The 14,001-nt window shown below is 44.1% G+C and overlaps 1 protein-coding gene across 1 annotated transcript in view; it reads left to right on the top strand.

The window, feature by feature from the left end:
- Window positions 1-5,701: 5,701 nt before the first annotated feature.
- Shroom4 (shroom family member 4) overlaps window positions 5,702-14,001 on the top strand; it is a 199,826-nt gene continuing 191,526 nt past the window's right edge. The window contains exon 1 of the mRNA XM_028770835.1: window positions 5,702-5,818. Within this exon, the coding sequence (XP_028626668.1) occupies window positions 5,702-5,818 (117 nt within the window). The remainder of the gene's footprint in view (window positions 5,819-14,001) is intronic.

Consider the following 14,001-nt stretch of genomic DNA (forward strand, 5'->3'; position numbering starts at 1 on the left):
ACATCTGTGTGTACGTGGTGTGTGTGTGTGTGTGTGTGTGTGTGTGTGTGTGTGTATGTAGGAGCACTGTAGCAGCAAATGCTCTACCCACTAAGCAATCTGTCAGGCCTCATATATATTTCTTTCAGCTGTCAGCTATGTACTTTTCCAGAGCTTCACCAAAAACACACTAGGGGCTTAATTTTGTTTACATGCTCGACGAGTTGTTCTACCTTCTGGACCCCTATAGGAAGGCAAAATGATGGAAATGTTTTAAAAAGAAAAGTGCTGACGTTTTGGCACATGTGATTTTTTTTTCTTTCCATATCTGGAGGAATCAACAGAAAAAGGTTAACAGGTTTTATTTTATGAATGGATAAATAATGACTCCCTGAAAACAGCATTTGAGGAATGGAACAGATTGGTGAGCACACAGTATCAAGTAAAAGGTGGCCCATGAACTGAGTACCAAGAAGAGCTTGCCTTACAGCCTACGTACCAGATCTGAACAGTTCATGTAATTTTGACATCCTTGGTATGAGGAAGGAGTCAGGCACTGGCTGAAGCTGCTCTAGAGCAAAGGTGAACCTTCATCAGAGCTCAGCTGAACCAGGACCAAGTGCCTGAATTCCCCAAATTCAAATTGAGATGATACTAGTATGCTTAGAACACATGCAAATCAATATGAGAGAGGGTGGGGGGAGAGGGAGAGGGAAGGAGGAAGGGGGGGAGGAAACAGAATGATCAGCTTAAGAGGAAGAGATTCAGAATCTATACTTTCAAACTCAATGTCAAGTAATGGCTCTTCGGAGTTTGCATTTTTTCCAATGTATAAAAGAATGGCCTGATCTAACAGTCACACTTAAGCAATGGAAGTACTCTTTACAACATTATCCAAAGAAACATAAAGGCCATATTTCTTTAGCAGTTAGAGTCTAACAAGGATTTATTTGACTAAAATGGTGTCTAGGCTATAGCATTGTGTATACTAGTGTTAAATTAGTATACAAAATTAGTTTAATTAAGAAGTAACAAATCTCAGCCATAAATCTTTCTCTAGCCCTAGGCAAAATTCTCTAGGAATTAGATAAACACTCTTTAGTAGGATAGTCTACTTAGAGTTGTCCTTTGCTAAGCTTCCCCACTCCCAACTGCCTTACATTCTTAGCAATAAATAATTGAAAAGGAGGAGCTTGCTGTTTTCGTGACCTGTATATGAATACTATCTACAACGTCAGACTATTTTCTTTTCTTTCCACTGACAATCATCATCGCCCTAGATCTCTCTCCATGAGTAACAGCCAGGAGAGTCAGGCTAAGGTAAATGAAGACAGATCAAAAAGGCCCTAGAATCCAAGTACAATAAAAGAGCAATAGATCTTACTAGTGAAACTAAGGATGAACATCTTTTGGGCTGGGGGTTTAGTGTAGTGGTAGAATACTCCATTAGCATGCATGAGGCCCTGGGTTCTAGTTCCAGAACTAAAAACCAATTTACAAAACACCTTTTGGTTTTATTTTTGATAAGATTTGTTTTGGTTAAAAAAAAAAAGTCATCCATGTCCCCTTTTGCCTAAGAAATAAGAGACATAAACAAGTGTGGCCACAAACACTAGAAATTTTGCCATAGCATTGGGGAGATAATTAAAAAGGCAGCAAACCTACTCTATCTCGGATTTCATCTATCAAATAATAATTATTCTGGCTTATTGTTTCTCAATTATTTTAATTCTTAAAATTATCCTTGCATCTAAGTTCAAGGGACATTTCAATACACATGGCTAGTTCAATTCCTTTAAAACCACATGGATGCTGGAGTATTTGTAATCCCCGTTACATAGACAAGTAATTTGAGGTGCATTCAGAAACAGATGCATACAGAAGCTCCGAAGACAATATGGAATCCTCATGTAGAAGACAGACACCCAGAATATATAGATGAGGGTTGAGTAGATATATTTTGGGGGGTACTAGTAAATATAAAATTCTTTTCCTTCTACTCCCAACTTAAGAACAAATTGATAGACAGAGGAAAAAGAGAAAAATATCAATTTATAGCTATTAAAATGTATTTGGAAAAATAAGAAATAGAAAGGTCATTATTAGTTTCTTAATGGTTCTATTCAGTTATGTGCATGTATAAATATTGCATGAAAGGGGAGAGAAAATGCAAATTGTGTTCATCAAAAGTCCTGCCCAATGGAAACACTATGAGAGCAAAATGAAGGCCACTGATTACCTCTTCCCCTGCGAAAGAGAAAATTACAATATACAGATGATTAAGAACATTAGTCTAGGGAGCTTCTCTAACCTCATTGGCTGTCTTCCTCCCCCATTCCCACCCCCACCCCAGCCCCGCCCCTTTGACTTTATCCAGTGGAACCCTCCATGCTGGAATGCTGTCAGGCTTGATCCTGTACAGGTTTGTGCAGGTAAAAGGAGATAGAAACACCTAGCCTGGTCTCTTCTAACTGTCCCATTTGTTATTCTTCTCGATTTTAAAAGATCTCCCTGGAGGTAGAATTACAGGTAGTTAGGAGCTGCCAGAGATAGGTGCTGGGAACCAAACTTGGATCTCCTGCAACAGTGGCCCGCACTCTTGGCTCTGAGCCATGTCTTCGAGCCCTAGCATAATATTTTTAATTATTAGCATAATATAGGATTCCACATAAATCCTCCTTTTCTTCTTCTTTTGATTTTCCTGGGTGAGATTATCTATTCCAAGTCACTTTAATTACAAGGCAAATGTGTCATTACCAGTCATCACTCCTCTGTCGATATATATAGTTTTCTGTGTCTCCCCACATATTAGAGTTTCCACTTTTTTTCCACATGCAATTTAACATTGAGTGAATTCATCATCTGTGTTATGCTTCCAGTGTCTGTACTAGAATACATGATGACTGTTCGCTATTGCTAGATTCTCATTTGATTCATTTCCATCACCAAGGCTCGTACATGCATGTGTATATGTAGGCATGTTTGTAAATTACAGAGAAATCCAAGAAATCAAGTAGCTCAACCCTCACAATTTTACAGAAAAGAAAGCTGACTTGGTTAATACCACATTGCTAACTCATGGTATAACCAGCTTAGAATTTAGTTTTCTCTTGTCAGACATGGTGGTACATACTTGTTTTTCCAGTACTGGAGAACTGTGAGTTCAAGTCCAGCCCTCCTCTGTACAATGAGACTCTTTTTTTTTTTAAAGGGTAAAAAGGAAGTAGCAATTTTTTTTTCAGGAGAGCTGAAAGATGATATCTCCATTATATGTAAAAGATGTCTACTATTTCTGTGTTATTTATGCAAAGAATGAAGTAATTCATCTTCTCCTTTAATGTTGAAAAGGGAAAGATGAAGAACCCAATAGCCCTGTGGATTATGGCTTAGATGGCAAATAGTTTGGTTCAAGGCTAGCTCAGCGCCTTGTTTCATATTAAGGTCAAGAGAAGTTTTACTTTTTTCTTTTCCAAAGTGTTTTCATATGTATTATTTCATCTTAGGCTCTCAATAGGTCTCAGAGGCGGGAAAGTCAGAGCTTGTTAGCAAAAGTTTACAGATGAAGAAAATAAGACAGCAAAGGCTTAGCTCAGTGATTTGTTCAAGGCCACCTCTCTAATTAGTGACAAGGCCGGGGCTCAGTAGTATGTCTCCTGCTTACAAATACCTTCGGGTCTTAGACACCAAAATTCTGATAGTCTTAGGGTAGTGATCATATATCCTGCAAACTGAACTTTACAGATTTTAGCATGCTTACTGCCAAGTTGCACTAAGTTACAATCAGAACTGTTGCTCAGTTTCAAAGTGAGATAAAGCAAATACATTTCACACAACTTAAAAACCAACAAGTTGGGGCTGGGGATATAATTCAGTGATAAGAGTGTCTAGCATTTGTAAGAGGCACTGTTTCACTACTCAGCACTGTACTTGACCGTGCGCGTGCGCTCACGCGAGCGCGCGCGCACACACACACACACAAACACATGTGCACATGCATCAAGTTGTTTTAGTCTCTAGTATAAAAAACATTAATCCCAAAAGGGTGGGTGAGGGGATATATCTCAAGATGTGCTTGTCATGAACAAGGCCCTAGGTTCTATCCTTAGTGCCAAAAATAAATTCAACATAGGAATCAGCAAATTGAGATGACATTTTCTGATTTCTAGTAACATGATCATGGTTTTCCTTAGGTTTGTGTAAATGCTCAATTATGGCTTCTTATGTAGGGATCATCTCCAAGGACATACGGCAGATTATAAACATCCAAATGACCATGATGAGAAATTTCCTTGGCAGGCTGGGGCATAGGACAGGCAGCAGGATGCTTAAGACACAGTGAGGACGTGGAAGCAGAGCGTGGACACCTGAACTGTGGAAAGCTTTCCATGGAAGGAAAGGACCAGAGAGTGTTTGCTGTCGGGAGGAAGACAGCACATAGGCATGGGAAAGGACACTCAAAAGCAAGACAAAAGTAAGAATGTCCTGTTGATTCAGCCTTGGCTTGTCAACACTTTCCCTGCTAGTGTGAAGCACTTTAAAAAGTCACTTCCTACTTGTGGCTGCAGAGAAAACACCTCCTGAGAGGGGAGATAAACTGCTTAGGTCAAGGCTAAGAACTCAGCATCACATGAAGTAACATACTTATCTCTTAAAGACGGTTTCTGTAGCTGTTAGGCCTATTCTAAAAGCCAGAGAAATTGGCTCAACCAAGAAAGATGATCAGGTAGGTTTCAGACCCCGTGTATAAGCAGATTCATCCAAAAGGCACATTATTAATCAGCCAGCTTATCAAAGGATGTTCTTTGTTTTCGGTTAGTTCTAACTTTGTAGATCCCTGGGTTGGCCATCTCCAGGCAGCAAGTGCAAAGCAATGTCAGGACTCCCAGATGACCGGAACACATACAACCAACAGTCCTCCCATAGATACCAGTAGGGAGCTAGCTTGTGACTGAGTCTGGGCAGGGGACATCCCAGTGCTTCTTTATTTAAACTATGCTCCTAGGCAATTTTCCATCATGACTCCACACAACTAGTGTGTACCTGAAGCAGCCTACATGCACAACCCCCGCTGTGTTTGCTGGTCCTGGGTGTATTTCACTTTCCACCCCTGTAGGCAAGGTCTACAGGTTAGCAGCCTTGTAACCACCCCTCCCCCAACACCCTAGGACCTGGGTCTCAGCACCCTCAGAAGAGAAAGGCAGTCAGAGAGACATGAAGTCTGGAATCAGAAAAGTGCACTCGGCCACGAGGGCCCATGCACACCGACTTTCACCTCGGTTCGCTCGGGCTGCAGGAGGGGCGGGTAGCTCCTCAGTAAAGAGGAGGACCAAAGAGGGGGCCTACTTGAATGAAACAATGTAACAATTGATGTGAGGCCTCGCCTGGCTCCCACTCCTCAGCGATCCTATAGGCGAGGTCCCAGTGCCTGCCCCTCCCCATTGCTCCGTTTTCTTGTCCATTAAGCACCATCCCTCCGCCTCTCTTTCCTTCTTTTCTTTTTTTTCCCCCTTCTCCTTCCCCCTCCCTCTCCCCCTCTCTCCAGCTCCGTGTCATTTCCTCCTAGAGCTCACTAGCTGCCTGAGCTTCTCCAGCCGGGAGAGTAGGCGGAGCGGGGCGGCGCGGCGCGGCGCTGGAGGACGATGGTGGCTGAGCTGCTGGGGGCGGAGGCTCCGTAGCCCCCGCGGAAAAGGAGCCCGGCGGCGCCTGCCCAGCCGAGCCGAGGATGGAGAGCCGGCCGGGGTCCTTCCAGTACGTCCCGGTGCAGCTGCAAGGGGGGGCGCCCTGGGGCTTCACCCTGAAGGGGGGCTTGGAGCACTGCGAGCCGCTCACGGTGTCGAAGGTAAGGAGCGGTGGCTCGCTCCTCACGGCGTCCAACTTTGAATGGGCTAGCGGGTGCGCAGAGTGCGCGGGGTGCGGGCCTCAGCCCCACTTTGGGACTTTGGCCGGCCAGAGTCCGAGGGGCTACAGCCACACGGAGGGGGGTCCTGCCGCCGGAGCAGAGTGCAGCTAAGTGTGTGGCTGGAGGATGGGACCCGAGGCGCCCGGCCCCCCGCCGGAGCTTTGCGTGCAGTCACACTCACGGGGCACCGGGGCAGCCTCGCTCCCCCCACGGCGAGGAGGCCACTCACCTCCGTGTGGGCTGCAGGAAATGGCGGCTGCTGGGGGTTCTCCTTGCCTTGGAGGCCCCTGAGCCGGGCAGGACAGTGAGGGGCTGAGGGCACGGGCGGGGGGGTGCGGGGGCGCTCGGGGCTGGCTCTCCCGGCTCTCCCTCGGGCTGTCCCGCCCGAGGCAGGTTGCTGGGCAGGGGTCTGGTGATGAGACATTGCTGGCTTGCCGCAGCTTCTCTTCCCACAGCCGGACGCACACACTCGGTTCAGAGCTGGAGAGTTTTTGCTGCCGGTTCCCCCTCGGCCTTTCCCCTCCCTCCCGAGTCTTGCCCCGCGCCAGCGAGATTTCTTGCACGCTGCGAAGTGTGGAGGGAACTTTTGTGCCATGGAGCACAGCTGTGCCGAAGCGGCCACTAGGGTTGCTTTGATTTAAGAGCCTGTGATCAGCTGGAACCAAGTTGCAGCTAGAGGCCAGGGAAGAGAAGCACTCCCAAGAGTTCTGGAACCTCCAAACCCAGGCGTCTCCAGTGGGAGTGAGGGTGGAGGATGGGGGGATAATTGGAGCTGTTCCTGGGAAGAGTGACTTGTAAGACGACTCACCTTGGAGCACAAGATTGCCAGGTGGAGGGACTTCATGAACTTTAACCCACTTTTCTTGTTTCTGCTTACAAACTCAGAGCCTTTCCAATGCATAGGGAAGACAGTTGAGATTGTAGATAGAGATTCTGGTGGCGGGTGGAAAGATCTAGCTTTTTAAAGTAACAAATGTAGCTATAAGGATTCTTTTTGTTTCCCGTGTTAACATAGCAGCTGGGCTCTGAAAGTTATTCCCCCCACCCCCACCCCCACCCCCCACCGCATCACAATCTCTGTTACTTTCTCCATGCATTGGAATGGCTTGCTAGCTAAGTTGTGTAGGTGTCTTTAAGGTGTTGGGGCGAAGTGTTGCTCGTGTGTGAACCAGTCAGCTCTGACTGTCTGAGGTGTATTGAGGCAACATTTGGAGATGATTGGCAGGGATCTCGAGAGGATCTTTAACCTCCCCCAAACCAGGCGATCATCAACCAGTGTAACCAGATTGAGATAGATGGTTTTGTGATCTGCCCTCACATCCTGCCCTTTTACACCTTTCTTTTGGTAGTCTCTGGAGCAAACCACTTTTTAAACAAACAACAATAACAACAACAACACCACCCTATTAAACAGCCCCTTTGGAGAGGGGAACCTTAGCCTTGAAGAATTTCTTCTAATCAAACTCTTCCCCTCTCTTTCTACCAAGGTCACAATAGAATATGCAGCCCTCAGTCGTCTGGCAGCACCCCTGTTAATTTTCCTTCCCAGGCCGCTCACAGAATTTCCAGTCTGCCTAGACCCTGGAGAGGTCATTTCTTCAGCTTTGTCCAGGCTGACCCAACCTGCCAGGCACCTCTCAGAGTGCTTGTTGCTGTGGTCCTGAATTATTTTGTGAGCCCATAGGAGCATGGCAGGGGGTGTTACTAAGTATGGGGCAGCCAGCAATTTGTGGTCTGGCTGGGGGATTATTTGAGGATATATGAGGGTTTTCTTGGCCACACTGCTAAGGAAGTGCCTCGTGTGTGGAGAGGCAGGGTGCCTTTTAATGATTCCCTTTCTGCTGAATGTACACTTGGCCCCTATTATATGAAGGTTCATTATTGCATGCATGGATATGCAAGAGTAAAAACTAGGTATAAGTGGGTTGGCCAGGACATCACATAAAAGTATTTTATTTTATCTTTTTAGTGTAATGCTTACAGCCACCACCTCTTCCTCCTCATTCTCCTCCCCCTCCTCTTCTTCCTCCCTCTCCTCCTCTTCCTCCTCCCCCTCTTCTTCCTCTTCCTCCTCCTCTTCCTTCTCTTCCTCTTCCTCCTCCTCTTCCTCCTTCACAAGATAGTATTTGGGATATCTCATTTTTCTACCTTAGTGTGGTTCTTTTTATGCTTCAGAACAATATAGCTTCCTCCCCACAGGTAGTCTTATTTTTAAAAAGTCTGTATTCACTGGTGAGGATGGACTAGAAATTGAATTGAATTGGTAAATGAAAAACAAACAGCTCTCTGGATCTCTGGATTCTAACTCTTGCCTTGTTATTCTTCTGGAATCCTGGGAATATCTCTTGCCTTTCCTGGGCCTGGGCATCCCTGGATCTAAAATAAATTTGAAGTGGGCAGTCTTTAAATGGCACTATGATGATTTGGTAGTGAATCTATCGCCATAACCCTGACATTCTTTTCGCCAGAACTGCTATATAGTAAGGAAGATGACTGTTTCATTTGCATCCTGTGCTACTGCGCACAGTGCGCTTCTCAACCCTTCCTCTGCCATCCCATCCCAGCCACACTGTGAGACAGTCAGGGAAGGTTACAGAGAAGCTGATGGAGAAACTGACTCGGGTGCATTCAGTGGCTTGCTTTAGTCTGTTGTGAACTGAATCAAGGGTGGGCTTTCAACCTCTTTATTTTCTGTGGCCTAGAGAATATCTTGATTCTTCTGGTTGTACTACAAGGGAGCATTGACTAATAATTTCAGGGCTATATCTATTCTGCTCAGCCTCTAACTCCAGTAATGCTTTCTGTGCCAAGAAGTCATCCATAGCGACTGTGTTTTAGGCGGACACTAATGAAGTCTGGGCTCAAGGTGGGGGGTTGGGGGAAAGACTGTTTTGGTAACTGAATAACTTGGGCTTGTGAAAGAGAAGCGAGCCAAGAGTTGCGATGCAAAATGGCAGCAGACCTCCTTCGCTTCTGGGGAAATACAAAGGTAGTTTGAGTTCAGGTTGATGTGCCGTATACCTGCTTAGGAAAGGTATAGACAGAGAGATGGAGACATTGAAGAAAAGGTGATCAGTAGGAGGAGAAGCCATGGAATAGGAAAGTTAACTTTTCATTTGTTATGGACAGACCTTTAAGACCAGGAAATGGTCAGGTTGGGAAAATCATCAGGGAAACTAGCTAAAATGGTTTCCTGGATGTGTAGAAGAATTCAGGTCCCTGATTTATGGAGACTTGTATAGCTATGTGTTGATAATCAAGTGTCCAAAAAGGACAATATGTTAATGTCCATCCTGTTGATTATCACAAGTTTTAGGGAGTAGCTTGTGATTTTTCCATATGTTATAGTAGTACTACTGAAGTCATGATATATGAGAGAAGATGACCATGAGGGAGTGGTCCTATGATCTTAAAATTATCCGTTTCTTTGGCTAGCTTCTCATACTAGATCAAGGAAGGTATTCTCTGAATGATATGGAGATTTTCTTCAAATCAGATGTGTCTGTTTTAGTGTAGTGTAGTGTCTACAGTACAGTCATCCGTGGAGTTGACTCCCTGCATAAAATGATTCTTTAGTGGGTGGGAGAGATAAGTGAACAGTTCTGACACCAATGAATCGGTATCATTAAGGACCTATTAGAGGCCTCAGAGACTCAAGCAGTGTGTGTAGGTATGGGGGCATGCAAGAGACAAAGGATGGAAAAACGGAACTACAGCCTAAGGTTCCTGTGTTAATGTCTAGTTCTTAAAAATGTGCCCTGAAGTTAAATAAGCATATGGAAAAGAAAGGATCTGAGACCAGTGGTCAGGATGCAGGGAAAGGAGAGGGATAACTAGTCTGTGCTCACCTACATATTTGCTTTTTTCTGGCCTCTTTTTGGTAGGTGTCTCAATTTGACACAGTGAGGCAAGTGGGAGCTAGTCACTGTTCTCTAACAAAGTAGGGCGGAGTAGGAGCACAGTCTAAAGGAAAAAGCCTATGGAATGTACACAAATATCCCTCTGTCGTTTTTACCCATGTTATATCTTAGTCACTGTTTACAGAGTGAAAGTAGGCCTACCTGTCCCATCTTCATTACCACAGAGGATGTAAGAATAGATTTGGTAAACCCTTTGCTATCCTTGACCTTATGGAAAGGCAGGACCTGCTCTTTAAGTTCTTTGTCAGCTCCAGTGTCCTCTCGCTCTGATCTTAGTTATAGACTTACCAAAAAGAACCACTTGAAATTGGGCCGAATGATCTGATTGATGTTTTCTTATGACTGGAAGTAAATTTGACTATGACTTTTGGGTTCTTGTTGGATGCAGAGGTTATGTGAGCAATGATATACCTTTCACATCTTTCCAGCTGTGTTATAGGTCAGACCTAGTCCCAGCCTCAGCCCTAGGCCCAGTCTCTGCTCAAGTCAAGGGCCTGGCTGTCCCAAAGGTATTTTTACAGGGTATGTTGATAGGAGATGAGTACAGCCTGATTACTTATATGAATCCCTCCCTGATCTTTCCTGCTAGAATCCACAAAGACACTCTCTTCTTCAGTTTCATGGCATCTGCCTTCTTCCAGAAAGGACACAGCATGGAATAGAAATCTGTGTAAGGGTATACAGGGAATAGAACAAAAAGACTGTACGGTATGTCTCACAAAGTTTGGCTAACCTTTTGCATACATAGAATTTAGACCTTGTCATAAGTAATTTGCATACATAGGATTTTAGGTCTGTCTTATATACCTAGTACCCTGCTGATAACCATGTTTGTTCTGTGAAGGAAAAGGGTCCATCCCTGTTGTAGGGTTTTCCCTCTCCCAAACCTCAAAGACAATACTTTTAACTCCAGCTGGAAGACACTTGAGCATTGTTCTTTAAACAGTTAAAACATTTCTCCCTTGCTTCTCCCAGAACACTCCCCAGGAATTTCTTTAAAGAGAAAAAGACAGTTTCGGACAGAGACTACTAGTTATGGGGTAATTATCATGAGAGAACACGATTATGTTTATGGTTAGGCTTCTTCCAAACCAGAGGAAAATGTGCTGACCCATCTGGGAGAAGTTAATGGAGAACAGCAGAGATTACAGGAAGGTGTGCTCTCCATACCCACTGCCCCTGTGCCAAAGGGCAGGCTCAACTAAAGGCTGCTGTACTGCTGCCGCTCCTCGTCAGGCCCTAGAAACAGAGTCTTGAGAGTCTTTGGAAGTCACCTAGTTTAAGATCATTTAAGGAACCTTCTGTGGAGGGTCTCTGATGACGTTCTCCGGTGGTCAAGGGAGATCATGTGTGTATTTAAGCTTGCCTATGTCCCTGTTGTCAGGTTTAACTGTGGACAGTTTTTATCTATGTCGAGTTGCAAACATTTCTCTTTGCCTCTCATCCGTGGGGCTAAGCCCTGCAATCTTGGACCATACAGAACAATGGTAGTTGCTCTGTTTTAGAAAAACCCTGGAGAGATTGAAATAAAAATGATATGCTTCCTCAGCTTTTTCTTATGGGGTCTGCGATTCAGCCCCCCCCCCCCCCGTACTTTCAAAAATAAAATTTATGTGCTTTCTCAACTCTCATGAGATCTGAGCATATTCCATTCACTCTGGATTCACTACATCTCGTCCACTGTTCTCTCCCCTCCCCTCTTCAAATTTCTGGTGCTCATGATCAAACCTAGAACATTCTACATGGTAGACAAGTGTTCTACCACTGAGCTATATCCCTGCTCCTTGGGACTCTCTTAAATTATGGAGCCCACACACAGTATAGCCATTTCCTAGAGAAAGTTATGAGAATTAAGTGAGACCCCTTTTTTTTTTGTGCTGAGAATTGTATCCAGCTACAGACTATTCTTTTAAAACCCTCTATCTGAAGGGGACTCAGCAGTTAAGTGGGCTTCCAGCTCTTGCAGATGACCTTCCTTTGGTTCCCATTACGCATATGGCAGCTCAAATGTGTAACAGTTCCAGATCTGTTACCCTTCTTTTGACCTCCTCGGGCTCCTATATGTGCATGCTCACACACACTCATAAAATAAAAATAAGTATTTTTAAAAGAAAATATATAGCCAAAGATGGGACTGTTTTTCTGGTGGCAATGCCATAAGAAGGCCCTGTATCCATGTCTATTAGTTGAAGGAAGTACTGTGCTGCTGGTAATCCATACTTGTCTAAGGTCTAAATAAGCACAGAGGAAAGCTATATGATGAAGTGTGTGTGTGTGTGTGTGTGTGTATGTGTGTATTTGTGTGTGTGCATGCGTGTGCATGCACTTTTACATGTGTGTTAGTTAAGGCAGATGTCTGCCTCTGTGGCTTTCTACTATATTTTTTGAGACAGGGTCTCTGAACCTAGAGCTCTTTCATTGTCTGGACTGCTTGACCTTTGAACATCTGGGGTCTGCTTATCCCTGACCCTACCCCAGTGTTTGGGTTATAGGTCTGTACCACCAGGCCAGGCTTCTCTGTGGGTGCTGGGGATCTGAACTTGGCTCCTTATGGTTACACAACCAATACTTTTTCTACTGAGCCCTCTCCCTAGCCACATATAATACATTTTTGAGTGACACTTTTCATCTCCGACTATTTATATGGAATTCCCCCTGCCCCTAGCCCAAAGCAGCTATGAGAAAGACACTCCAGGGAAGATGAGAGAGAGAGGGATTAGACCTTCATGGAGTGTATATGTCTAAACAAAGACACTGTTAAGTTAGCAGCGTAGGAAGTGGTATTTAATAAGTGTTGTCAGAATCAAAATTCCATTTTTTTTAACCTCTCTGAACTTTTCTTCTAGGAAAAGTAATCAACTTCAAAATTGAAAATACCAACCATATGCCATATGTGGTATGTAAGTAGTCTCTAACACACACATGCACACATATACATACATATACATACACATATACACACACTTATGTGTGTGTGTGTGTACATGTGTATATGTGTGTGTATGTATGTATAGCACTGATTGCAATAACTCTTGCAACTCTGGGTTTCTAGGGTCTGGGGTTATGGGGTCTTCTGTTTAGAGTTGGAATAGCCACAGAAGTCACTCCTGCTGGAGGTCTTGCATCCACAGGCTTTTAAAAATCTACCTCCCCATATTTCTCCATTAATTACCTGAGCTGGGAAATGCCTTTCTTTACTCCTAAAGTCTAGACCAGGGAGTAGATTGGAGCAGGACTTAATTTTCATTGTTGGAGCCTGAGGGTTCCAAGGGAAGGGAAATTGAAGTCTAGGGAACATGTTAATACTGACATTTGACAATCAATAGTAGTTAGGCTCACTCAGAACAATTCTAGAGAGGCCTATTTAATCCATAGTGTAAGAGCGATGAAATTATTCAACATAACCGTATTGCATGATATTGTTTATAAGAAATGGAATTCAGAGCTCCAAGATGCTTACTTACACAAGATATTCTTGGAAAACAATTCATCTATAAGTGATGGAAAAGTACTCTAGAGGGTTCTAGTACACAGCTCTGGGTGTCATTGGGATTTCTGTTGCTATTAATGCTTAATGTACTCATACCATCAATACTAGGACCAGATGTGTGTTATATTTTCCTGGATACTGAACTGTAGGTTTACCTGAGAGTTATCTTGCAACTGTTTTATTCTGGGTGTGTTGATAACGAGACCACTTTCACTTAGCATCTATAAAACCAAATATTTTGTTTCCTGGTGCTCCATAAAATATTTATTACTGACGTTCGTTAATTAAGTTGTTGATGAGTAAATTGGAATACAGTTTCTCCTAGCTAAAGATTATGTTCCAAGGACCTGGGATGAAGTAAACTTTGTCTCCTCATGTCCCTTAGACACTTTCAGTGTAAACAGGCGAGTGGAAACATTGTCGTGTGTATTAGTTTTGCAAGAGATGATCTGTTTCTTCCTCACACCACACTGGCATGTTTATTTGGGCAGAGCCATCTTGCTGGGGCACCAAAGTGGCAAGGATCACGATGACTTGAGCTCTCAAAGTAATTTCTAACCCCTCCCATGGCTCTTCACCTCCACACCCTCCTCTTTCAGTGTAAGTCTGTGCATATGCTCTGGGACAGAATGAGTACCATCATTAAGAGGAAGAAACCCATTTTTCATCCATCCATCCATCCATCCATCCATCCATCCATCCATCCATCCATC

This window comes from Grammomys surdaster, unplaced genomic scaffold (genome assembly GCF_004785775.1).
Source record: "Grammomys surdaster isolate TR1022 unplaced genomic scaffold, NIH_TR_1.0 204, whole genome shotgun sequence".
Lineage (NCBI taxonomy): Eukaryota > Metazoa > Chordata > Mammalia > Rodentia > Muridae > Grammomys > Grammomys surdaster.